The sequence below is a fragment of the Taudactylus pleione genome, unplaced genomic scaffold (assembly GCF_031769625.1).
Source record: "Taudactylus pleione unplaced genomic scaffold, aTauple2 ptg000095l, whole genome shotgun sequence".
Classification (NCBI taxonomy): domain Eukaryota; kingdom Metazoa; phylum Chordata; class Amphibia; order Anura; family Myobatrachidae; genus Taudactylus; species Taudactylus pleione.
Window position 1 is genome coordinate 13,566,664 of NW_028284497.1, and position 26,822 is coordinate 13,593,485.

A 26,822-nucleotide genomic window follows, 5' to 3' on the forward strand; every position below is an offset into this window, starting at 1 on the left:
CATCTGTCCATTGCCCAAATTAATTATGCCAAAATCCTTGTTGGTCAAGGCAAATGGCAAGTAGGTAATGTGTACCTCACCCCCCTCTGTGGGTTCCAAGTGTCAAATTTGTTGACCAAGGATATTTACCCCTTGCACAACTACAGCTACTTATTCAAAATAACAAAATCTGGTGCCTGTGCCCGCTTTACTACCCTGTTCATGCCCAAAACCTTCTTGGTCAAAGCAAATGGCAAGTGGGTTATATGCATGTGACCACCCTCTGTGGGGTCCAAGTGTAACATTTGATGACAGAAACTAGTTAACCCCTGCAACACTACAGCTTCTTATTCAAAATGACAAAATCTGGTGCCTGTGCCCGCTTTACTACCCTATTCATGCCCAAAACCTTCTTGGTCAAAGCAAATGGCAAGTGGGTTATATGCATGTGACCACCCTCTGTGGGATCCAAGTGTAACATTTGATGACAGAAACTAGTTAACCCCTGCAACACTACAGCTTCTTATTCAAAATGACAAAATCTGGTGCCTGTGCCCGCTTTACTACCCTATTCATGCCCAAAACCTTCTTGGTCAAAGCAAATGGCAAGTGGGTTATATGCATGTGACCACCCTCTGTGGGATCCAAGTGTAACATTTGATGACAGAAACTAGTTAACCCCTGCAACACTACAGCTTCTTATTCAAAATGACAAAATGTGGTGCCAGTGCCCGCTTTACTGCCCTATTCATGCCCAAAACCTTATTGTGCCAGAAAAATAACAATTGAAAACTGTGTAAGGGACACAATGCTTTGTTTTCATAGTGTTTCGTGATCTAACTTTAGTTAAATGTTTTAATATAACATTTTCTGAAAATAAATAAGAAGTGAATAAGAATTGAATAAGCCAACTTCAGCCTTGTGAGTACTTCAGAGTCAGACAAAAATCAGTCATTTATCACCCTGAATATCTCTAGTTTACCAGTTACCACAATATTGGTAACTTTTACAGAGGACATAGCTTCACACCACAATTACCCTTGCATATAAAATAAGTTACTTTTACATGAAATGTTTTCATTTTAAAATGATCACATAAATGCTCATTGGTCAGTGAATAACAAATTGATGCAATTTACACGTTTTATTTCCTTAGAACGTACAGAATCCCCCCACAGGGCCCCTGTACACGCAGTGATCTCCCCCTTCCCCCAGCACCAATCAGTGGCCAGGAGAGGCGTGTACCCGCCGTGCACCCGTCTGTGCACACACAGCAGCTCCAGGAATACAAAGGGGACACGCTGACCTTCCCGTATCCTTTATGGTACACCAGGTATAGGGCACATTGTTTGGGGGGGGGCATGGAGTTTAGGGGCTGCTTCTGTGTATATTGACAGGGTCTACTGTATTCTCAGGTATTGTCCCATCCCCTCTATAGCTGTAGTGTATATTTACTGTACGTGCCCTCCCTCCCCTCCCCCGCTGCTGGTGTACTTCCCTCTGCCGCCTGTGTGTTACATGTGTGCTGGGTTGGGGGAGCGCTGTGTTACACAGGGGGAGTAGGAGGCTGGTAGTGGGGTGATGATGCCTGGGACGGGGCCAGCCGCAGCCTGGGCACAGTCAGTGTACTCAGCCCTGTTATTATTATCGCTGTGTGCAGGACGTCATCATCACCATCATCAGTGCTGCGCCTGCATTACATGCTGCTGGCAGAGTCCTGCCTGTGCCGGCCGCTCGCTGTAGGGAAGGGGCACATCTCTGGCGGCGCCAGCAGCGCTATGTGCTACAATGAGGGACCCGGCAGCCTCCTGTACTCTCATCCACCTGCTCCTGGCCGCCAGAGAGCACCCGGCCGTCCTGTGCTGCTCACGCTGCGCTGGATGCGACAGGCTGGGAGGATTCATTATTGGCAGACACGGGGTTAATAGACGAGTGGTTTAGTATAACACACTTCTATTGGACCGTGGACGCCACTGTCTGCCTGCCGTGGGCGGGCCAGGGTAACCCTCCTCCAGCCCTCTGATTGACAACGGCACGCAGCGAATAGGAAGCCGCGTAGCTGCAGCTAGACTGTCTGAGGCGGTGCGCGCGCGTTATGTACACGGACCTCTGTATGTCGCGCGTACATCCGATCGGTCACGTGAGGCACAGCGTGTACTGGCCACGCCCACTACTGACGCATGGCGGATCGCGCGGAGACTACTTTTTAATCTTAAAACGCAATAATATCCGGTAGTAGCTGTGGCCCGTGCTGCCCGGCTCGCGCATCCGCTGGTTCGTCAGAGACGGCTGCAGTGCAGGGACATGGTCCATGTGTCTCTGGCCGAGCGTGAAGCCAGGGCATATGGATCATACACTCGCCTGTATAAAGTAACTGTTCCCTTAGGACTCATTTATAAAACGGTGAAAACCCTTTTATCCCAGTTGACGCTTTTTTCTGCTTCATATAATTGAAGAAGAGGGTGTCAGCTGAGAAACTTATTGATTCCTCTTGCTGTCATCACTCTAAGGTCTTATTATGCTTCCCCACACAGGAGAACTGTATATGGGGTACGTGGCTTTGGGAAGTCATTTAATAAAACTCCACATTAGTTTTCTGCATAATTATGTGAAGCGATTATATTGTACTATGATGGCGTCATGATGGCAAGAGAAGTAAAAGTAGACTTGTGACTCCATTCTGTGAACACAGGCGTATTTATAAGGGAAGCCGACTGTCTAATCCCAGCATGGGGTTAAATGACAGGTGTTGATATCCCGACACCTGTCATTTTACCTACGCCGGCAGCCCGGCACCCGGTTTACCGATCAAAGGTAAGCCAGGCGCGGACAGCTGCGGGGCGGGGGGTTAGCCACCCCTGGGGGGAGGTTAGGGTTAGGTACCCTCCTGGGGGATTTAGGTTTAGGCTGCGGGGAAGGGGGCGGGTTTTAGGGATTAGGGTTACGCACTTGGGGGGGCGGTTAGGGTTAGGCACCCACATGGGTGGGTTAGGGGGTAGAATAGGGTAGTAAATACTTACCTTGCATGATCAGCATTTTCACTGCTGCCGGGGGTCAATCATACTGAATCCATTTATAATGGGTGCAGGGTGTGCTGTGCACACGGGGCCCAGGGGGGGCCCGCACTGCATACCATGCACCCATATTATGCTTCCTCTCCAGAGTCCCACGTCAGTCTCGGTGTCAGCACTGTAAAAATGCAGAGAAAATGGCCACCGCAGCCATTTTCTTGGTGACCTGCGCATGCGCTAGAGACTCTGGGCACACTCTAGTGCCCAGAGTCTATCAGTGCGGCACTGCGCTGTCAGCCGCCGGATTGAGAGGAGGGGGCCTGTGACGGAGACTGCACTAGGGCCCCCTCCTCTCTTGAAACGCCCCTGTGTAAACACTTGGGCTCGATCCGTTTAGGTGTGAAAGGGGTGAATTGCTGTTGCAATGGCATAGAAATGGCACAGCAATTCGCCAATCCTTGTGGCACAATATCACCGTGGACTCGCACTTTTTTGCTCAAAGACCCAAAAATGTGAGTATCCGTTGGTACCATAAGTATGGCATACAGCGATTAACTGAAACCTAATTTGATCGAGCCATTAAGGTGGATACACTCTAGACCACAGGTTCCCTAACTCGGTCCTCAGGACCCCAAACAGTGCATGTTTTGCAGGTCTCACGTAATTACAAGTGAAATAGCTGCACCTGTTGATCTTTTAAAACGTGTCAGTGAGTAATGAATACACCTGTGCACCTGCTAGGCGACCTGGAAAAGGTGAACTGTGTGGGGTCCTGAGGACCGAGTTTGAGAACCACTGCTCTAGACCATCGGTTCTCAAACTCGGTCCCCAGGACCCCACACAGGTCATGATTTGCAGGTCACCCACCAGGTGCAAAGGTGTAATCATTACTCACTGACACATTTTAAAAGGTCCACAGGTGGTCCTAATTATTTCACTTGATTTAGTGTGGAGACATGGAAAACATGCACCGTTTGGGGTCCTGAGGACCGAGTTTGAGGACCTGTGCTCTAGACGATATGTCGTCAGATCCTGCAGATCCTCATCTAGTGTGTACCTGTGATATGCACACTCCACGGGTCGTTAACATCGCCGTAGGGCAGACGGGATTTCGCTAACGATGTCATGCTGCCCTTCACGGCCCACTCCGAGTCCGAATTTGCTTACTTTTGCTCAGAGCCCTATTGTCGCGATGACTCGCACCCATGAGAACATCGCATGGAATAGGATTGACCCCATAGAACTATTGTTGCTCTGTGAATGAGTAGAGGGAGATCGTGGCTGCCCAGAGTTCTCATGGAGAAGGTGTGATCCACCACTGTAGTTGCCGGGTGGAAGTAGTAGTAGTATGCTGTGGTTGTAATGTGATGGCATATGAAAAGTACAACAGAGAATAATTTATTCTTTATAAATAGAACCCTTTTAGACCCATTTATCAATGATCGCTTTTGCAACGCGATCAGGATATGCCAGTAACGCCCATGATCGCATTGCAAAATGCGATCATAGCGGCTGGGTGTATCATCCGGGACATGCAGGGTCTCTGCGATGTCTCCGGAGAGCTGCCGGGTAGTGCAGGGACATCTGACATAGCCAGGGAGGGTTCTGGCGGATCCCTCCACTGGCTAATTATGCACGGTGTAGCCCACAGGCTACAGCGGCTAACGCCATCTTCAGATGGCGTTAGTTGCGGGGGACAATATCTAGAATGCATTGCATTCTGGATATTGGTAAATTTGGCAGCATCGCATCCCCCATAGAAACCTATGGGGGATGCGGCTGCCATTGGTAATGGAGGGATTGGAGATACCTCCTATTTGAGAAGCATGAGATTAACAATGGAAGCATCAGTATAGACTGACCACCTTCTTGAGTGTGTCGTCTCTTGGTTAAGATTAGATCATGTATTTGTTACAGTGAAAACTCGCTTTTTACTCCGCTTTATGTCACTGAGAAGTCAAATCTGCTCCACAAAACTTTAGCATTACCTTGCTATGCCGGCAGGTCGTGATGTGCCGTTCCGGAACAACACATTGCATTGATGTCGAGAATTGAAATGGACTGTTGTCCATTAGTATGAATTCATTCTGTAAGGTTGTAATAGTAGAAGTGAGAGGGGAAAAATTTATCCACAAGGTGGGACCTTTCCAGGCAATAAATCTATAGCGCAATCCCACTCCCGATGGGCAGGAAGTGCCTCCGCGGCCTTTTTGATGAACACATATCTGAAGGACTGGTATGCTGCTGGAAGCTGATCTTCCGAAGAGACAACGGAGGTCCGCATGATGCGATGAGGTGGTTGAGAACCCCATGACAGGATTTGAGGCTCTCTCCAGTCCAGAACAGGGGCATGCTTGCGAAGCCAAGGAAGACCTAAGATAACAGGACTTTCAGCTGACGGGATGATTCCCAGTGAAGAGCCCCTATTTGCGTGGTGATTTCTTTCGTCTGTGAGTGAATGGTAGCCATGGGAAGTTTATTTCCATCCATGCCAATGATGCCAAGGGGTTTTTGCAGCGGCATGCTAGCAATACTTAACTCTTGGATCTTTTTAGCCGTGATGAAATTGCAATCGACACATGAATCTAAGAAGGCTTTGACTTCTTCAAAGGAATTTCCCACGACCAGGCTTACATCGATGGAAAACTGGGAAATAACTTGTTTTTTTGGGGTGTATTTCAACACCCCTAAACTGACCACCCCTCGATCATTTAGGCCTTATTGTTTCCCGGACGCTTTGGACAGCCAGAGAAAAGGTGGCCTGATTCGCCACAGTACAAAGTTTATTTTTGAACCTCCTTTCTCTTTGTGCGGCAGGAAGGCGAGATTTCCCAATCTGCATGGGTTCTTCTGGAGACTCAGTAGGTGCCGTGAATCGTGGAGCCAGCTTAAAAGTGAAGCGACAAGACTGTTCCTTTTCTCGTGCTCTCTGTGGCGAAGGTCTACTCTTATACACAAGGAGAGCAAGTCGTCCAAGGAAGTTGGCAATTCCCTGGATGCGAGGACCTCTTTAATTTGATCCGATTGTCCCTGCATAAATGCGGCAACCAAGGCTTCATTGTTCCACCCCATCTCTGAAGCAAGGGTTCAGAACTGTACGGCATACTGTCCCGCAGATTGGTTTCCCTGGACTCCCCGCCCGCTGCCTGCCACCGACGGAGATTCCAGTGCTGCCGGACCCGGTAAGTGGTAGCCGGTGTCCGGCGCACTGTGACAAGTATAGAGCTGAACGGTGTTTTCACAACACACTCCGTGTACCTTGATACGAATAGAGCAATGTTTAAATCCCACAGAATATCGAATAATGTCGCTGATGCTTCCCTAAATGTTAGCAGCATAATTGCCTGTAAATATTTAATGATAATAGTCTATCAGTAACTCATCTGAGGACTCTGTTGACCCACCTAATCAATAGTATGTTTCTAACCATAATATCAACTTTAGCCGGATAGTATTTTGTGCTTGTATTAATAGGGATACTGTCAGTATCCCGACCGCTATGATTCCAGCAGTCAGAATGCCGACGCCGGAATCCCGACACTTGTCAGAATCCTGGCTCCGGCATCGTTACCGCCAGAATCCTGAAGGTAAGTAGTAAGGTTGGGGGAAGGGTTAGGCATCGGGGAGGGAGGGTTAGGGTAAGGGGAGGGTTAGGATACCGACCAACAAAGTGTACTAATAATAATAGTCAAACAGCAGGACGAGAGAGGGGGGGTGCGATCAGTTTGACACACATCTCCATGGGCATTTCAGATGGCCACAACCTCCCTTTCCTCCTGGGTCTAGCTCCTCTTCCTCCGGGTCAATCCTATTTCATGTGAAGGATGTAACTTGCTGTTGCAACGGTGTTAAAACGCCAACAAGGGACCGGCACCTCGCACCCTTCGCGGTTCACTCCGAGCCCGAATTTGCTTAATTTTGCTCGGAGCCCTATGGGGCTACAAGCACTTTTAAGTGAATCTGGGCTGCCGTGAAGCGCGGCCATTGTCGTAATGACTCTCACCCATGAGAACATCACATGGAATAGGATTGACTGTTGTCCATTAGTATGCAATAATTCTGTAAGGTTTTAATAGTATAGTGCAGAACGGTGTTTTCACAACACACTCAGTGTACCTTGATACGAATAGAGCAGTGATTAAATCCGGAAGAAATGGATCTGCGCTGGAAAAATCCTATCTAAAAGTGCGCAAGCAGCATGCAAATTAAAAGGGAAGTTTGCAACCCTACAAACTAATCATATAGATTGTACGATAGTGTATCCACATAGTGTAGACACCTCTAACAACATTGCAGAGCTTTACACACTTAATGATACATAAATAATGAAAAATAATACATTTAATAAATAACATGTAAATACACCATAACATATAATAAAAATATTACATCAATAGAGTAAAATACCTATTGCAAGTTACATTACATATGGGAAATAAATTAATATGATTCCTTATTGCGCCACAACAAATGGATCCACTGTAGACCTATAGAAATGATGTCTCAATGATTCATTAGAAATAGGGGTACATTTATGTATCCTTAGACAGTGTCTCTATAAACTGGCATAGATATTATGCAGATTATCTTTAGTTTAATTAAATAAATAATGCATATAGTGGTCTGTGGCGTCCCCCTATACCACAGAGCCCGAGGTCGGGCACTCGCGTAAACCAGGCTTGTAGGAACCTGAGTGTCAGAGGGTATGTCCTGGAGTCCTGTCACTGCCGCTGGCCACTTGAAATGATCCACCCGTGCTTGGCTTCAAGGTGCTATGTCAGAGTAATTCCTATGGACAGTGGACCACCCACACTGTGGACTATTGACCAGGAGGCATTATATCAAGGTTATCTTCGGGAAAAGGACACGATGTGCACAGGACCCCTCTAGGCAGCCGCTACTCACAACAGCGTGAGACGATTGGTAATCCACAGGTGTATGTGATAGACTGGAGTTTTAAGCTGTCACACATGCAGTTATCCGCTCTGTATTCAGAGCTCCGATTAGTCTATGCTCAATATGCCAGTCTCTGAAATCAGCCGGTTTAGTAGAAGGTGCAATAGCAGGATGAATACAAATCATAAAATCAGTAAACCCCACAGAAAATCAAATAATGTCGCTGATGCATCCCCAAATGTTAGCAGCATAATTGCCTGGAAATATTTAATGATAATAGTCTATCTGCCCACTTAATCCATAGTATGTTTCTAACCATAATATCAACTTTAGCTGGATAGTATTTGGTGCTTGTATTAATAGAGATGCGGTCAATATCCCGACCGCTGTGATTTCAGCGGTAAGAATGCCGACACCGGAATCCCGACACTTGTCAGAATCCCGGCACCGGCATCCTGACTGCCGGAATCCCAAGGGAAAGTAGCAAGGTTGGGGGGAGGGTTAGGCACTAAGAGGGGAGGGTTAGGATTAGGGTGCGGTAAGGGGGAGGTTTAGGCATCGGGGAGGGTTAGGTTAGGATACCGACCAACAAAGTGTCAGTATTCTAACCCTGTCGGGATGCTGGCATCGGGATTCTGACCACCTGGATCTCAAATGCCGGCATCCCGTACCCAACCTGTATTAATATACTTGTGACACAAAGCCTTTATATATTTTATCTTGCCCATTTCTTGCTAATTGTACGTATAATTTAGGTTGTTGCTTTAAATGGCTTTGACTGCACATATGCTGCTACTGCTGATTGAGCAGTTTATTACATATGTGTCCTTATACACCTAGCCTCAATACGCCACAAGAAGAGACTCCCGGCACGACTGTTCTGCTCCGGCAGATGTAGTGTTAAATTTTACGGCTTATTTGCATTGCAGACGCAACAAAACACAACTCACTGTACTATAGACGCTGGGCTGCGCCTTTAACCGCATAGGAATTAGTTTTAAAAACGTAGTTAGTCACAGATGAAGCACAGTAGAACTTGACGTGAGAAATAGCTGTATCCGCTTCGTATACACATCAAATTGATCAGTGTATTCTATCAAAGTAGTTTTGTCACTTCCAGTTATTTTATTTGTGCGAATAAGATGCATATTTTGAGCAAAAAAGGCACTCGGCATGCCAAGAGGGGCTGTTTGGCGCAACTGAAGCCACAGTGTATGAGGACACATCTGTACATGGGAAGGACAATTACATTTAATAAACCAGCACTAACTATGTACCTGCTATGAATTGTTTATAATACAAAATTTGCTAATGTGTTACACCTGTATGTAACACCCCTTTTACACTAAAACCCTGGGTCCAGCCAGGGTTTTAGAACAGGGTTTTCAAGCCGTGTCACTGCGGCTTGTAACTCATTCACACCGCAGGCTGGACCCAGGATATTGCCGGGGCATCATGTGCAGTTAATGGGACCTGGGTTGGATGACTCGGGACATCCATCTACACTGCCACGCAATGCGGATCCAACCCTTCTCGGTACGTGGGCTGGAATCTCGGGCCCTGGACCCAGGTTAACCCTTTTACACCGAGCAGCAACCCGGGTTAACCCGGCAATAACTTTTAGCTGAGGTGTAAAAGGGTTATTAGTGATCCAATCAGGTCAGTAGTAACTAACAGTGTTTTTGGCAATGATATCTACTGTACATAATGCTTGGTGTACTGTAGAGACCCAGTTTAGGTAGTGAAACATCCCTGGCTATATGTATAATGGTGTTGTAGTTATCATTATAAATGTGATGTTCTTCAGTTGAATGTTTTACTGATTTTTAAATTAACCTCCATTGGAGGGATTTTCATGTTAAAGCACTGGTTCTCAAACTCGAGCCTCAGGACCCCATACAGTTCACATTTTACAGTTCACATTTTACAGATTCATTTTCTACAGGTGGATGAATCTGTGAGGAGACCTGGAAAACATGCACAGTTTTGGGTCCTGAGGATCGAGTTTGAGAACATGTGGGGTAAAAGTCTCCTATGGTTACCAGTGCACCCATAATTGAGGGTATGGTGGCATATAGTAGATTTTAAGATAAAGTGCATACATATAAAACCAATATATTAGCTATTGTAATAATTTTACAACCAACACCTGAAATCAGACAGATGAGCCCTGAGGCAGTCCCCAGGTAAAACAAAATAAATTGAATAATAATAAGTAAACCAAAAAAGGAGAATAAAACACAGCTACTTGGTATCCCTATGCTTTTGTGAAAAAAAAAATTGTGTTGTAACTTTCAAAGATTAGACTAAACCCACCATAATAGCTAGCTATAGAATAATTAATGAACAATTATTTTTTTTTAATACTTTTCTGCTTTTCTTTGTATAATGCTTTTAAAATAAAAATGCTTCTCTATCCTATATAAAGTAATCATTATCTGCCAAGAAAAAAAAAACAACGCCTAATTCACTAGGACCGTGCTTCTCAAGCTTCATACTCAAGATACACCTACAGACCAGGTTTTAAGGATATCCATGCTTGAGCACAGGTGACTTTATTAGTATCTCAGAGCCTGATTCAGAGATTATCTGTTGCTCACTTTGCGAGCGGTTCCTATGTGTGAGAGTAGTCTTAGTGCATCTTACATGCATATGCATTTGCAAACAATCGCTTGGTCTGTGAAAATACTGGCTTTGCTTAAATCTCTGAATCAGGCCCTCCGTCATTTTGATTTACCATTTGTGCTCAAGTGTGGATTTCCTTAAAACCTGGACTGTTAGTGTGTCTAGAAACAAGTTTTGGAAGCGCTGTTCTAGGGAAGCATTTCCAAAATGCAGTCCTCAGGGCATCCTAACCGTGCATGTTTTCCAGGTCTCCTCACAGAAATAATTAGTCCCACCTGTGCATCTTTGAAAATGTCAGTCCGTAATGAGTACACCAGTGCTCCAGCAAAAAGATATTAAAAACATACACTGTTATGGTTGCCTGAATACTGAATTTGGGAAACTGTATACTAGGGAATAGGTTCCCAAAACATTACATGCTGTTGAGTATTTGAGATATTAGAGCAGTATCCAATTGGCCCCAAACATTGTTCGTGCGATCGGCGAAAAACGGGGATTTCTCGACGATTATCCCAGATTTTTGCCAGTTTTGTTTCACCCTATCTTATTATTTCAGTCGAAATAATAGGTAAGTTCTCCCGAAAACACATGGGTGCCACGATAAACTTGCAGACCTATGTGTTTTCGCCTTTTTTCAGATGAAAAAACTGCAATTATCGTGGATACTTTTTGGGACACATCAGGTCCGAAAAAAAACAAAACCTTATAAGTGCCGGCGCCAGGCTGACTTCGGGGCTAATTGGATAGCCCCGGGCGAGGTAATTAGCCGCAGTAATTTACCGCGGCTAATTGGATACCCCCCATACATGGAAAATAGATTTGTCCAGATATATTCCTAGACCTCACATTTGATCCTTGAATCCTTAAGGAACCACTCCTTATTTTTCAGTAGATGCTATGTCTTACCATACGTTGATTATTCAGAAGTTGAGAACTCTGATTAGTGTGAATTGTCGACAGTGTAATGTTGACTGCACAATACTGACGTGGCATTAATTTGATTTCAAGCATTTTAACCGTGTTGGCATTATACATGGTTAAAATGCATTGAATCTCATTACTATTGTGACTACCTCCCAACAAAACAGATAAAACACACATCTGTCCAGCTTGTTGAATATAACACTTTTGATAAATCTAGATTTGATGATTCCCCTTCCCCACTCTTTTGCCTTCTTTGAGGAAATATTTCTGTACTACTCTGGGAATCGCATGTTGCTCTAAATGAACATCCTCAAAAGAATATTAGTTTTGCAAACCTGTATTTCATTTTACCTCCCAACCCTCACGCGAGAAAACATTTCAAATGTGTCCAGCACCAAATTGTTTTATTGTTCTGTTCCTAAACTGCCATCACAGATTTATACCAAGAAGTGCTACCATCTGAGCATTTAAATTATTCATCTCACCAGTGATTCTTCAAAGGACTCAACAAGTGCATATGAAACCAATGGCATAATATGTCTATTGCATTGAATACTTATACTTTGAGGAACTGGAATTTAGCTAGTAAATTCTGTTTGGGGGGAAACAAATCTTGTAGGATGTTTTTGTATTTTGACGTTAAGAATAAGAAATGTTCCCATAGGACAGTGTGACAATAATGAAAAAAACATTAGGAATATATTAAATAATACATCAACAAGACAGATGATACTCCATACAGGAGCATTACTTGACTTGAATTATTTAGGTTTAATATTCTATTTCATAGACTTTCACAAGAAACCTAATAATGAAAAAATTCTAGATAGTGTATTTTGCCATTGCTTTTTTTTTGTTGCAGCTACAGAAACCACTACTAACTTTAGTTGTGCATTAGTGTTAATTATACATTTTGGACTTTTCTAATAAGAATTTAGATTGAGTATTCGTGACAAAATGTCATTTAGTGCAACAATTCTCTTTACTCCTCCTCCTGGTCAAAATAATGACAATTGTGCATGCAAAACTGAGAGTGTACAAGGTGGTTCAGTGTCTATTGAAGGAGCTACCCCAATCACTGTGGGTGGCCAAGGCGTTGCTGTCCAAGGTTCTGAACAGCTTCTACACCTTATCTATCAACGTGTTGAGAAGGCAGTTGGACTTGCTGAAGCTGCATTAAGTGTAGCCAAGGCAAATAGTAATCTCCTTAGTCAACTCCAGGATGAATTGAGCAGTCTGAGGAAAATTAACGAGGAGCAAGAAAGAACAAAGTCTCCAACAGATAACAGTCCAAGATGCAAATTATCAGAAGACGAGGAGGTTGAAGAAATTGGAGGAGTGCAGGTTGTTATAGAAGAATTGAGACAGTTGGGGGCTGCATCTGCATCATTAGTTCCTGGGCTCCATCCACCAGCTGTAGACCGAACAAGGGAAATCTGCTTACCTGTGTGTCCTCCAAATGAGGCTCCATCCCTTCTCAGTCCTATGCATATGCCGGTAAGTGAGAGCGCACATTTTTTTTATATATACAAAGGGATGATTGAAAAGTAATGAGTCTGCCTCTGTTCTTCTGTCCCATAGGTAGATATGGCAACGGTATGCTAGTTATTGTGAAGCTCCTATATCGATGTGTCTGAACCTGTGGTTGGACTGCCATAGTCTTTCTTTGGTCACAACGGGTGGAAGATCTTTGTACGTTTCGTTATTCATGGCGGATGAGGAAAATGTGTGTGAGATTACGGGCCATATTCAATTAGCTTCATACCCGCGATACTTTTTTGCATTCCGCACTTTTTGCCGACTTCGCGTGTTTTAGCCGCGGAAACTTATCGTTCGCACCCCCACTATTCGCCGTATTGAATTCCAAATGATGCGAAAACGCGTCCTGGCTAAACTGACAGGCGGAAAATGTTGGCAGAATTGGGAAAATCGGCCTGACACCCCCCAAAAGATGCACTAACATATGGGATCAATGTAGATGTCCCCGACTAGCCCTACTGAATCTATTTGGGGTACTTAAGTGCTGTCAATTGCTCCAAAATAGCAGCTTTGCACAAGTGGTGAAGAATAGCATTAAGCAGTTTTTTATGGTGAAAATAAGTTCCTGTCAAATTTGAGGTACTTGAAAATGAGTGCAAGCATAGTTAAAAATCGCTAAAGTCAAGTTTTAAGTGTTGCAAAAAATGCACCTTCAGCAAACACCTGCAATAAAAAAAGACAACTCCCCCATACTTGTAGACCCCCCAAAAGTCTATTTCGCTAGGTTTTTGCATTTGTACCCCCACTTTGTACTTATCCGCCCACATTTTCAAAGTGCTTTTTTGGGATGTTCCTCTTTTTTTGGGGGGATGTTTTTGACGCAGTTATCCTTTTAGGGGGCTGTCCAATGGGTGCAGAGTGGTTTCCGCACCACTGCACCCCTAAACCGCAATTCTGCATTTTTTTCTGCCGACTATTCAGAGGCAAAACTTTTTCGCCAGGTACATTGTATTGACTTTCCGCACCGGCGAAAAGTCGCAAGAATTGAATTCGGCGGAAACTTTCCACCTGGCGAAATGACGTCACTCGCGATACTTTACCGCAGATTCGGACTTTTCACCTGCAATTTAATACGGCCCTATTTCAGAGATGTGTGATTTAATTTTGTGTTAAACTTGGCAATCCACGATTCGTCACACGTTACAATCGATGTCAGGAAATCTCTGACACTGGAACGGTGTTCTTGCACAATTCAACTCGTCATTGCATCTGCATTTCTGGGTACTCACCTGGAAAACACGCGTTGCATTGTAAGTTCCTGAGCAATATGCTGAACTTGTTTGATTAAGATGCCAAGTAAAACCGAAAGTTTACGTAAAGTTAACCTGTCATTTTGCAACATCTCCGCAGTTTTGGCAATGTTGACATCTGTAACAGCAGTGGATGGTCTCCCAGAACCAAAATTCAATCACGCATCTCTGACATAAATCTCCCATACACATCTTCCTCATCCGCCATGATGAAACGTACAAAGATCTTCCACTCACTGTGACCAAACAGAGAAGACTACGGCAGTACAACCACAGGATCAGACACATCAATGTATGAGCTTCACAATAGCCAGCAAAGCATTGCCACGTCTACCTATGGGACAGAAAAACAGAGGCAGTCTCATTACTTTTCAATCAGCCCTCGTATTTAATTTACATGTACTGCAAACTTTTTACTAATATTGCCAACCAGTAGTGTATAACTGTTATTTTAATCCGACACTCTGAATTAGACTGTTCTGTTTCCTTCCTTTCTTAAAGCACAGCAGAGAGGCAGGTGTTCCCTCCCCGACACAGTAAACTCAAGGGAGGCTAAAATATATTTTATATTTCTAGAAATGTCTAGTGAAACATTTCTTAAACAAGTGCCAACAATCTTTATTATCTTTACTCCTTGAAGTCAGAAACTTTCAAATACATCACACTTCGACTACGAGGGAGGATCCAAAAGTTGGTGTCCTGATCATGATTAAAAGAGAGATTTAAGTTCAAGTGCCATTTATTTTTCGACAGTCATCAGTCCTATACAGTAGCCATGACATCATCATCAGATGAAAAGTCTTTCCACTAATGTGTTCCTTGAGCGTGAATTTCAGTTGGCGTCATCTTCTTAATTTGCAGATATTCAGTGACAGCTTGAATTTCAGGTTTCTCCATTTTTCAACTTTTAGTGATGTTGTTTCCAACTTTTAGTGATGTTGTTTCCAACTTTTAGTGATGTTGTTCCATTTATTATTCAATATCTGCAAAAATAAAAGCAGAATTGTGCTGTTATTTTTCCAGTGTTCTACCAAGACCTCCATTACATACATACAGAAAGTCAATACGGGGCGACATCTACTACTATGTCAGGGTACACAGACTTTTGGATCCACCCTCATAAATAAAATTATATTATTAATTAAAAAAAAAACGTAAAGGAATATTAATGGTTTTCCCTATAACGCTGAATTAAAGACAACTGATCTACACTTGACTCTATCTTAATTATCACTAGCTAAAATCTTATTATCCCTATATTACAGACCATTACATTAAGAATATATATTTATAATTATTGAAAAGGTAAGTATATTTGCAAAATCATCACTGTGAGGTTGTGTATACACTAAGCGGACTAGTGTAATAGTTGCAGCTGAGTGTGTGTACATTTTTTTTTTTACCAACACAGGTTTGTAAGACCTGGCTGAGGCGTCCCAATCCCTCTGTACACTTTATGACTGATCCTTGGAACAATTCCTAATCTTGTGCCTTCTTTCATTGGATTCTAAATTTAGGGAGATATTTGTAGTGATGGGGAAAACTATATAATTTCACTTGAGATATTTTTATACGGGTTGAGTAGCAAGGTCATTATCTGAGAGGGAGTACTTATTCAGTTTATCTTTGTTCCAGTTCAGAAGAATTAAGTAGTAAAGTACAGGCATTCGTAAGTAAGTAGGTTGGTAAGATAATCTCTTTCTATCCCTAAGGCTGTCAAAATTCAAACTGCTTTATTATAACCACCTTTATTCAGTAGCAAGATATGCATGATTGAAGTCTGCTGGAAGTAACAGGTCTCTCTTTAGGGTAAATTTATTAGGATATGTGAGTCCCTGTTATGTTATGGGGAGCTTATGCTTGTTAATTATTTTAGTCACTGGGGCTCTCTGTGAGTAAAGTAGGAAGGACAATTAACAAGAGAGAGGTGAACTGAGGGCCTGATTCAGACCCGCTCGCGAGCGCTGAGCGCTCGCTAACGGGTCGATGTTGCCCAAGTGCGCATGCACACGACGGAGGCTGCTCCGTCGGGCGCATGCGCGAGACCTGAATAACGATGGCCAAGCTGTGGTGATTGACAGCACGCCCCCTTTGGTGGGCGTGCCGGGGCGTGTCTGTCCAGACGGAGGCGTTCCCATGGGAACGCCTACTGTCTGGGGCCGGCCCCACTGACATCACTAGTGATGTCAGTGGGAGTGCTTTTGGCTCTGATAGAGCCAAAAGCACTCCAGGGTTTACGGCAGCGAGACCCTACCGCAAGGGTCTCGCCACAAGCCCGATGGTCGCGATGGTCTTGACCATCATTTTGGCAGCTTGCTATAGCTTTGGGTGGTCACCCACAGCTATGCGAGTGGCCAGGAGGCCGCTCCAAAAAGGAGGAGGGACGGCCCTGATTCAGAGCGAGCGCTCTGTCAGAGCGTCCGGCTCTGAATCATGGCCTGAATTCCTAAGTGTAAGATCTTCTGTAATGATGAAGGCAGTGGATGTGATGTATGAGGAATTACAGACCTCTATATTCCTTGTGCAGACTCTGCATCCACTGTGACTCTGGGCAATGCTCTCGTTCCAGTCAACCCCTACCAGCAATTTTTGCACTATATTAAAATGGAGACCCAGGAATAACATGGAGGAAAGTGGAACCATATACATTATGGGCCTGTTTATAATTCGGCCACGGTCTGGATGGTCAGCTTGAGACGTATTGCAAGTTTCATGGGTTGGGCCTGTACCAAAATATATTGACATGCTCAATGACTGGCCAAAGAGGAATGGTTGAATGTGAAAGTGCCCCTTTCAGTAGCAAGATATGCATGATTGAAGTCTGCTGGAAGTAACAGGTCTCTCTTTAGGGTAAATTTATTAGGATATGTGAGTCCCTGTTATGTTATGGGGAGCTTATGCTTGTTAATTATTTTAGTCACTGGGGCTCTCTGTGAGTAAAGTAGGAAGGACAATTAACAAGAGAGAGGTGAACTGAGCGCCTGATTCAGAGGAAGTGCTGAATATCCTCCCAGATGGTGATGTGACCGTGATATATAGAGATGCCTAAAATTCCCACCCTCACTCCTTATATCACTGAGTAAAACAAATTGGCTGTGTTCTTTTGGATCAAACATGGTGCAAAATGTACTGGAACAGTTGGATGAAAATCCCATATTCTTCTGATGCCCAAGATCAGGACAGATGACCTCCATATTCCACAACCACTAAATGATCGCATGGAACAGAGTATCTGGGAAACCAATATAGGCAAAAGAGGAGAGATCCCACCAGTGGACTAGAAGTTACCAACTAGTCCCCACTACTTCTGAGCCCAAGATACACAGGTCGTAGGAACATTGGCTGATGCTTGCATGTCTGAAACTTTGTAGATTGATTCCAGAATGGATTGATTTATGGAAGAAAAGTAAATTTTGTCCCTCGGGTAACCATGCAATAGGGCCTGTTCTGTAAAACAAAGGTACATATGACATTCTTGATTAATCTTAATCTATTTCAAGCCTAAAAATAGCTTTCTTAAAAACAAACAAAGACAGATACTTCTTGTATGTGTTATCCACTGCCCAAGATTTTTGCCACGGTGTCCTCTGTATCATTACAACATAAGCAGAGACTCTTTCCGCTAACCAGACAGTCGATGCAGCGGCCATGGCTTTTTTCCACGTCAAGTTCCATTGTGCTTCATTTACAGACTCTGGGCCTGATTCATTAAGGATCGCTATTGCTAAAGCATATGCAGACGGCCGATTGTTGCATACTGCGTATGCACCGCAGTGCGCGAAGGCACCACTGCGATCACACAGACCACAGCAATCGCAGAGTAATAGACAGGCAGTGAGCGTTTGGGAGAGTGGATGGAGAAATGCAGGCGTGTCTGTCCATTTGAACGCCATTCCTTGAGCGTGTATAACTTAGCCAGTGCAATTGCATACGCAACTTGAGAGCCCACTACGTGCAACAAGGTTAGCAATTTCTAAGTAAAGTCAGGGCTGCTGTAATTCTGCGTGAGGTGCCGATGGTACTCGATGTTACCGATGTTTATGGAGGATTGCAAGGTATTACGGATGTGAGATAGCGGTAGTTGGAGGCAGTGGTCATCTCTATGCTGGCAGTGCGATTGCATTCATTAGCATATTTTCGCAGCAGACCTGCTTGCGATTATGGAGCTACGATCGCAATAGCGATCCTGAATGAATAAGGCCCTCAGTCGCACACAGATATATAAATGTTGCATATTAAAAATTAATCAGATCAGTCTCCTGGTGCGTCCTAGTCGCAATGCCTTTTTGGGCAATAAAGATGCTCAGAGCTAGTAGAGTCACATGGGACCTGACTGCTCACTCACGCCAGCCGTCTCGCACTACATGGCCTATTGAGGCTAGGTGTATGAGGACTCATGTAGTTTCTGTGTTCACAGTACATACTGTACCGTACACTTGATGACAAACCTGAGCTGGTACTAATCAATCATTAAAATAACACTGTATTTTACAAGCTTTGTATGAAAATAAACTTGCCTAACTATATTGCTAGATAACCAACATTTAACCACAATCTAGAGTCAAAGCATGTGGTTCAGCTGCTTTCACCGTGCACTGGTATTCCAATGGCTCTGCTCCTCAGCAATAGTTGATATAATATATTGTATCTGCTCACAGCCTGTGTACACTTTAGTCTATATTCCATTACATTCCAGTGGGAGACAAGTCTGTCACTTTTAATAGGGACAGCTTCTGTTTGCAGTAATGCTGGCAGGTGTGTCATCTTCATACAATCTGTTGTATGCATGTTTACAGCCAGTGTTTCCTTACCGCCAGCCATGTATCTGTATGTTAACGCTGCACCTGCCATTCTGCACTGTATTTGTGTTTTGTATATTATACTGAGTTGATTTCAATCTCTATGTTGTGGAAAGCTGTAACATGTACATGATTTTGTTTGTGCAGGGCATTGATGACTTTTTAAATTCAGAGCCTCCTGCCCCAAGGATTTTAGCCCAAAATTTTGTGAAGCAGTTGGCTGACCCTCGATCTCATAGGGATCCAGTGGAAACACTCCATGAAGCAACTCCTTCGATCATGAAAATGACACATTCCCATCTTCTGATACAGAAGGATGGATCCCTTAGTCCAGGCGGTTTAATTATGGCAGAGTCCTCTCCAGATTCAGCAGAGATCAGGCCACCACATTCACCACCATCATTTGCATCTTTCTTTACTGGCTCACACAGTCGGCAGCACAGCAATGGCCAGAAAAACTCTCGAAGAAAAAGAGATCTTGTTTTATCAGTAAGTATTTAAACATGCAAAATATTCATGCATTACTGGCATGATCATTGTCAGTATATTGGAAGGTTTATTAAATACTGATAGAGATGTGCTATCTTACATACATACATACATACAACAGAGTTCAGTCTGCAGCAACATGCGGCTCTCCTGCTGACTTAGCATTGCCAGACAGCACTTGTGTGGGACTTGTAGTTCTCCGACCACTGGAGAGCAGAAAAAGTCACTGATGTTTAAGAAAATGTCTGCTCCTGAATAATATGGGTATGTAGATATATTTGATTGCTGTCTTAAGCTTATGGTACATTTATGGTATATGCACTATCCATCCTGTGTGACTAGAATGACAGATCTAGCACAGAGGTGTGCTTGGAGAAATTGTTGCATGAGTCAGTGCATAAACTATGTTGGTACATTATGAAAAACATTGTACATTTCTAGTGTTCATAATGACTTTTTATTTTCAGAAACTGGTGCATAATATTCACAATCATATCTCTAACAACAAGCGCTTTAATGGCTCAGAGAGGTAAGGGAAATCTCATTAACATCATTGGAAACTTTATTTTTTTCATTTTTTTTAATTCCCTGATCCCATATCTTTTTACAGCATAAAGTCATCCTGGAATATTTCTGTTTTAAAGTTCTTGGTGGAGAAGCTGAAACAAGAGCTGGTGTGTAGCATCCATCATTATACAGACAAAGAGCTGAAAGGTGACACAAACACATTTACCATTCTGTACATACGCATTCATATTTTATTTAAGATCATGTGATACTTAAAATACAGAAAATCTACCAGATATCGATGTTATGAGAGAAAACACAAAGTACAGAGACTTTTGAAGATGGTAGCAGTAAAATGTCTGATTTAAAGAATAAAAAAAAACTGCAAACTTTATTTACCTACATGCTTAATGTAAAAAACAAAATGTGCATATACATATACCGCTCCCTTTATAAGGTTAACCTAACTTTAAAACCAGTTCTATTCTATTCGAAAAAAGTGTATTCATATATATCCTATTATGTGTCATCCTGTTCATATCGCCACCCTCACTCTAGCCAGGGCCACCTGGAGATCTATTGGCCCTAGTGTTAGTGTGGGGACCTGTACATGCTGTCTTGTAAGTACCAAAGCCCTCTGCAGAAGTGAATCTCTGTATAGTATGTCTAGATGCAACAAACAAACTGTATATAGTGCCAGCAAATTCCATTGCGCTTTACAATTGTGAAAAAAATGGTAATAAATAAGTCAATATTCGGTAATAACAGTCTTCTCGCAAGTTTACAATCTATAGAAGGGGTGTAATGTGAAATACTGACTAAAAAGTGGTTTGTACAGTATTTGGCAGAGGACTTTCATTTCAACCTACAATATCCACAATCAAGTGGCTGACACTCCTCCATATATTATCTTTGCATGTCAGAGTAATTACGTAGAGCTTATTTATGTTTTATTTTCAAAAGTTGACTGTAGAGAAAAAAGATGTATAACAATAGTTGTTATTTTTTATGCAGTTTTCTTGGCCACCAAACTCGATTATTGTTAGAAAAAATCGTGCGCTCTTATTGAATGTATAAGCAGCTATCTATTAAGTTAGAAAAACTGAAAACCTATGTTGCAAGACCTCAATATAGACGCGCTTGTATTTGAGACAAATGAAATGTATCTGTTGCATGTGTTGTGTGAGTAATCCTTAACTGTTACACTAAGATACAATATACCCACTGTGTCACTGCAATGGTGAACTGTATCCGTGGAATGAAAATATCAATATCATAAATAATACAATATAAAATAATATAAAATTAAATGAAAAAAAGCTCCTTTGTGTATATATAAAGAAAGACCGGCAAAGTCTGACAACCTGTGCGCTAAATATAAAACATAAATGGTAAGATGTTTATGGCTCTTATATATACACAAAGGAATTTTTTGTAATTTCATTTTATATTATTTTATATTGTATTATTTATGATATTGATATTTTCATTCCACGGATACAGTTCACCATTGCAGTTACACAGTGCGAATTCACTCGGTAATATCACACTACAATCCGCATTCAATATGCGGATTGTAGTAAATAGAGCCCAAAGTATTAGTTACTCTCTTACATGCACTGTATATTTAGATAACACATTATGGAGCTGATTTTCTAGATGTAATGAAAACATTGCTTATATTTACTTGCATACTATGAGGAGCGAGCAAAAATTTGCGAGCATTGTGGGGTAACATAGCCCCTATTTGTTTTGTGTATTATTGGATTCAAATATATATGCTTCAGCCAATGTTTCATTATGCAATAGGTGCCTGTGTAGCCTACTTTCTTACAAAGAGGAGAGAATATCGAAACTCCATGAATCCTTTCAAAAGTCTGAGAGAAAAGGAAGAGAAGAAGTTGAGAAGTCGTCGATACAGGGTCAGGAAATACAGATACCTGTTCTTTCACTATCATAAGCATTTACCACTGGTGTTAATAACATGTATTTTAATAGTGGTTTTATTGATAGTAAAACACCTGTGTATACATCTTACACAAGAAACCTTTGTTTGTAGTGTCATCATACCCACTGCATTTTTAACATATGCTTGTCAAATTTGTTACATTGGAATTAGAAAATGCAACCGAACCAACCAGTGGGTATATGATCATACTGTTATTTTTGATTGGCATGGATTTACCATGCCACTTGTTTCCTTTTGTCCTTCTATAGTAGTACCCCTAGTTCTATCCAGAACTCTCTATATAACCATGCCATCATTTCATATTGTCATTACATTGTAGCATATCTCCCTGTCCCAAGTGGCCCGGTTTTTCCTCGTGTCATGCAGTAACACATTACCTATTGTCTGTGCAGTTCCTTCTGCTTTTGCACCACTGGTGATCATCTCCGTCTATCATGAAAAACTAATCATCATTATTAAGATGGCACAATCTCATATTGCAGGCGTGTCAAAATCTAGTGATACTCCAGGCCAATTTGAATGGTTAATGCTCAGTTTAGGCAGTACACATACTAATGGGATCCAGTCAAAATACCAACAGTCGGGATGCCGGTGCTTAGAATGCCGGCACCAGAATTTGGACACCTTTCAGAATCCCGGCACTGGCATCCGGACGGTAAGTACTGAGGTTAGGATTAGGCAGTAGGGGGAGGGTTAGGCACTAAGGGGAGAGGTTAGGTTTAGGCACTAGGGAAGGATGTTAAGTTTAGGCATCGGGGAGAGTTCGTATACTGGGCGGTATTCAATTGTTATAGAGCGCCCGATCTCCCATCTAAAGTGACGGGAGATCGCGGGGTGCTATTCAATTGTCGCAGTTTTTCGCGCTGATCGCGCCCAAAGTGGTCGGGTTTAGCCGCGTAAAGCAGCTATCCCCCAACCAAAGTCCTGGGCGCGACCGTGAAATGTGATGTTTGGGCGCGCAAACATGTCACTTTTCGCCCATTTCAGCTCGCACTCCGCTGGGGCTGCGAGCTGAAATAGTGCGCCGGCAGCTGATCGCACCTGACAGGAGAAACAATTGAATAGCTTCTGTTGAGGCACAACAATTGAATACCACCCACTGTGTCTCGTACCCAACCTATACTAAAGAGAGGTTGATATGTTTATTTTAATATTAAGCCTTATATAATTCTTTAACCGATCTACTAAATCACAGCTTCTCAAACTCAGTTCTAAGTACCCCCAACAGTGCATGTTTTCCAGGTCTCCTCACAGAATCACAAGTGAAATAATTACTCCACCTGTGGATCTTTTTAAAATGTGTCAGTGTGTAATTAATTCACTTGTGCACCAATTAGGTGACCTGGCAAAAGTGAACTGTGTGGGGTCCTGAGGACCGAGTTTGAGAACCACTGTACTAAATAATGTAAACATTGTATCCAAATTTATTTGAAATAAGAAGTCTTTCTCTGTTCCATTTATTATAAATGTGATTTTTTTTTTTCAGAACTCCTTCAATCCTATTTTTTTTAACTTCTGATATGTCCTTTATACAGCTTTTTGCAAACCGATCATGGGGTGTGCAGCAGTTTCCACCAGAGGAACAAGCCTTGTGGGAAGGGGTGACAGAGGAGTTAATGTCTGATGAAGAGGACAGTTTGTCTGAGCCAGGTGTCTGGGTCGCCCGGCCACCACGTTTCCGATCAGCAGATCTCTCCAGGCTATGTTATAGCATTGACTCACACTCAAAGCATGGCAATAAAACGAATCGTGTCTATGGTGCTCTCTCAGACCGTTTGCCTTCCACAGAGATTCAGCTTCTACCCCTGCACCTCTACAATCCAGACTGGGAAAGAGAGGTAGATGAAGAGGAGTTGACAGGGGGAGGGAGAAGCAGAAAATCCTTTTGTCCTGATCTAAATGCGTTCATACAGATAAAAGTTGAAAAAGATGAATGAGAGAGAATTATAGACAACAATTACATACCAATTCTTTTGATTACAAATGACACTTTGAAGAAAAGCTGCAAGTAATGGCTGGTATGTTTATGTGTGTGTGTGAAGGTTCATGTCCAAACACTAATGATAGATGTATTGGTGTGCACAGTGTAGGTCCAGCACACCACCTATGTCCACAATAAAGTGTTATTTTTATTTAAAGTGATATTGTCAAAGTTGTTCCTGATGAAGGCTACATATATGTTACAATTTACCTCAGCACAATGTTACCAATGCTGTCTCAAAGCACTGGGGTAATCAGTTCATTATACAACCAGCATTCCATCTGTGGGTAGTTTGTGTTCTTCCCATGTTTGCGTGGGTCTCCTCCAGGTGGTCGCTTTCCTCCTGCAGTCCAAAAACGTACTGGTAGTTTAATTTGGCTTCCTGACAAAAATTTACCTGTGTGTGCTTGTGTGTTAAGGGGGGTATCCACTTAGCGATACACAAACGACAGCACTATTGCGACATTGCAATCATGCTGTCGTTTGTATAGCTAGTGATGTGCTAGGACTGAACGTTCACTCGTTCAGTCCCGGCACATCCCTCATCCCCGCACATGCAGAACGTGACGAGATAGTCAGGTTGACCTGCATGTACGGGCGATGTCGGAAGCGACCCGCGGACACGCGCATTGCGGGTCGCTTCCATCCAAAACATCCCCTATGCAATATGCATGCGCGATTTGCAAGCGATTGCACGACAACGACATCGTTATCATGCAATCGCTTGTTTAAATCACTTAGTGGCTACCCCCCATTAGGTAATAAAGGGAAGATTAAATTTGCCACAAAGGCCGAGACGGGCCTCCTGGAAAGACTGGGCACAGGAACCTTATGGCAAGTAACTGCTAATTTTCCCTTGTACCCCATAGTGATGCACAGAAAAATAAGTAATGATCGGCTACTATAATAGACAGTGAAGTTCGCAGCCAGACCTCATGGCGGCACAAAGCTGCTAATTGAGTCTCCCCTTTAAAATGGCAAATAGTTGGAGGGCTGCATGTTTAATAATTTGTGTTTTGTTCAGGGCTTGATTAAGGGTACTGGATGCCTTAGACTTATACACCTGTAATACTGCTGAACACAGAGCACTTCATACTGTGCATGTACAAGTAACTATGGTTCTACAACTGATGTACTTGGAATCTAAGGATGTTTGTGGAGTGTTAAACAGACTTTGTCTGCTAGAGAATACAAGGAAGACTGTAAAGATAATCACATGCAGTTGTTCAAGCTACCCAGAAGGCATTGTAGCACAATGTACATAAAGATTTTAGCAGTGTTTTGTAGTTACATCACCACAGCCATTTGGTAGTCACTTTAAAAACTGTCTTCAGCACCTCCTTGGGATAGCTGCATCACTAACAAGCAAGGCAGGATTAATGGGGGGGGGGGGAGCGACAGGGGCGGTCATCCCGGGGCCCCCACACACAGGAAGGCCCTCATACACAAACCCGGTGACGGGAGGACTAGGGGCACAGATGGACGGCTGCCTGCGCTGCTGCATGATCAGCAGGGCGCAGGCAGATACCTGTAAGGGGACAGTCCGGGGATCCGCGGCGTTCAGTAACTTTACTGAACCGATGGTGCCAGTGGCCAGTGCAATAAAGTTTCTTTTGTTAAATTGATGCAGCGTTCGTGACGTCATGACGTCAAGCAGGGCTGCACCCATTGAAAGAGAGCAGGCAGCAGAGGAGCTGTGCTGCGATGAGCAGCCGCAAAACGTATAAGGTAAATGTGGGGTCTGGGCGCAGGGGAGGGAGACACAGTGTGCCGAAGAGACAGACAGGGTCTGTGAGAGGGTCACCAGGAGGGGGGCACTGTGGCTGTATTGGAGGGGGACAAGGGCCCCCGCAACTTAGTTGCCCCGAGGTCCCCACAAGACTTAATCCAGCCCTGCTAACAAGCTTCTAAGTTGTGTGGCCGTGGCCAACATGAAATGAATTAGGTCTCCATTTTATTCTCCTTTACCAACTTCTTGATGTCCCCTCACACCCCTCCATCCCCTCCCCTTTCCTGGCCCTGCAGACTAATCAGCCTAATGGATAATCAGACACTGGATTGAACTATATAACATTTGTTATGCCAGTTGAATTTAAATGTTAAACAGCTATTTAATTTGCCACTTTCTAAATCTTCACAGGATCATGAATCCAGTAAAACCTGGCATCTAAAAACCTGTATCTAATTTTTGGCTGCTCAGATTTTTCAGCAGTGACCATATAATAGATAGTTTTTACAAGCATTTTTATTAGTGGAACACGGAGACCATAAATAATTCCTTGAAAAATCTGACATGCTTCCCATGCAAAAAATATAGCAACTTAATTATCCACAGCAGTAGCCTGTAAGAATTGGTCTTCCATGTTAAACTTTTTAGCAGTTATTTTGCCTACCGAGAACTACTTTTATCTAATAGATTAACCTTTTGATGTAGGATAGCAGATATTAGTAGAGGAGATGGGAATATGTTTCACTGGATCCATCGACTGTTTAGTGCCGAAGGCTAATACTGCATTGGTGAGAATCCAGTGTTTACTCAATATTGCAAGTTTTTATCAGATGTATTAGTGGGCGGGGGCAGACATGCTTGTTTGCTTGGCTTCCACAACCGCAAGCCCATACATACAGGATATACATGCAATATCAGATGTATTAGTGGGCGGGGGCAGACATGCTTGTTTGCTTGGCTTCCACAACCGTCGGCTAAGCCCATACATACAGGATATACATGCAGTATCAGTTAAAACACCCTTGTATTTAAATCGGATATTATCAACATAAAATAAACAGGATTTAAACTTTCATCCTCATATACTGACTAAATTTTATGGCACTCTGCCTATTAAAGCTATA

The 26,822-nt window shown here is 43.1% G+C and overlaps 1 protein-coding gene across 1 annotated transcript; it reads left to right on the forward strand.

The window, feature by feature from the left end:
* The first annotated feature begins 1,177 nt into the window (after positions 1 to 1,177).
* On the forward strand, positions 1,178 to 24,126 carry CUNH14orf93 (chromosome unknown C14orf93 homolog). The gene is made up of 7 exons (XM_088469977.1): positions 1,178 to 1,291; positions 11,871 to 12,932; positions 19,171 to 19,512; positions 19,980 to 20,041; positions 20,123 to 20,226; positions 21,829 to 21,941; positions 23,524 to 24,126. The coding sequence occupies exons 2-7, from the start codon at positions 12,393 to 12,395 to the stop codon at positions 23,923 to 23,925; spliced, it is 1,563 nt and encodes a 520-aa protein (XP_088326103.1). The 5' UTR covers positions 1,178 to 1,291; positions 11,871 to 12,392; the 3' UTR covers positions 23,926 to 24,126.
* The last annotated feature ends 2,696 nt before the right edge of the window (positions 24,127 to 26,822 follow it).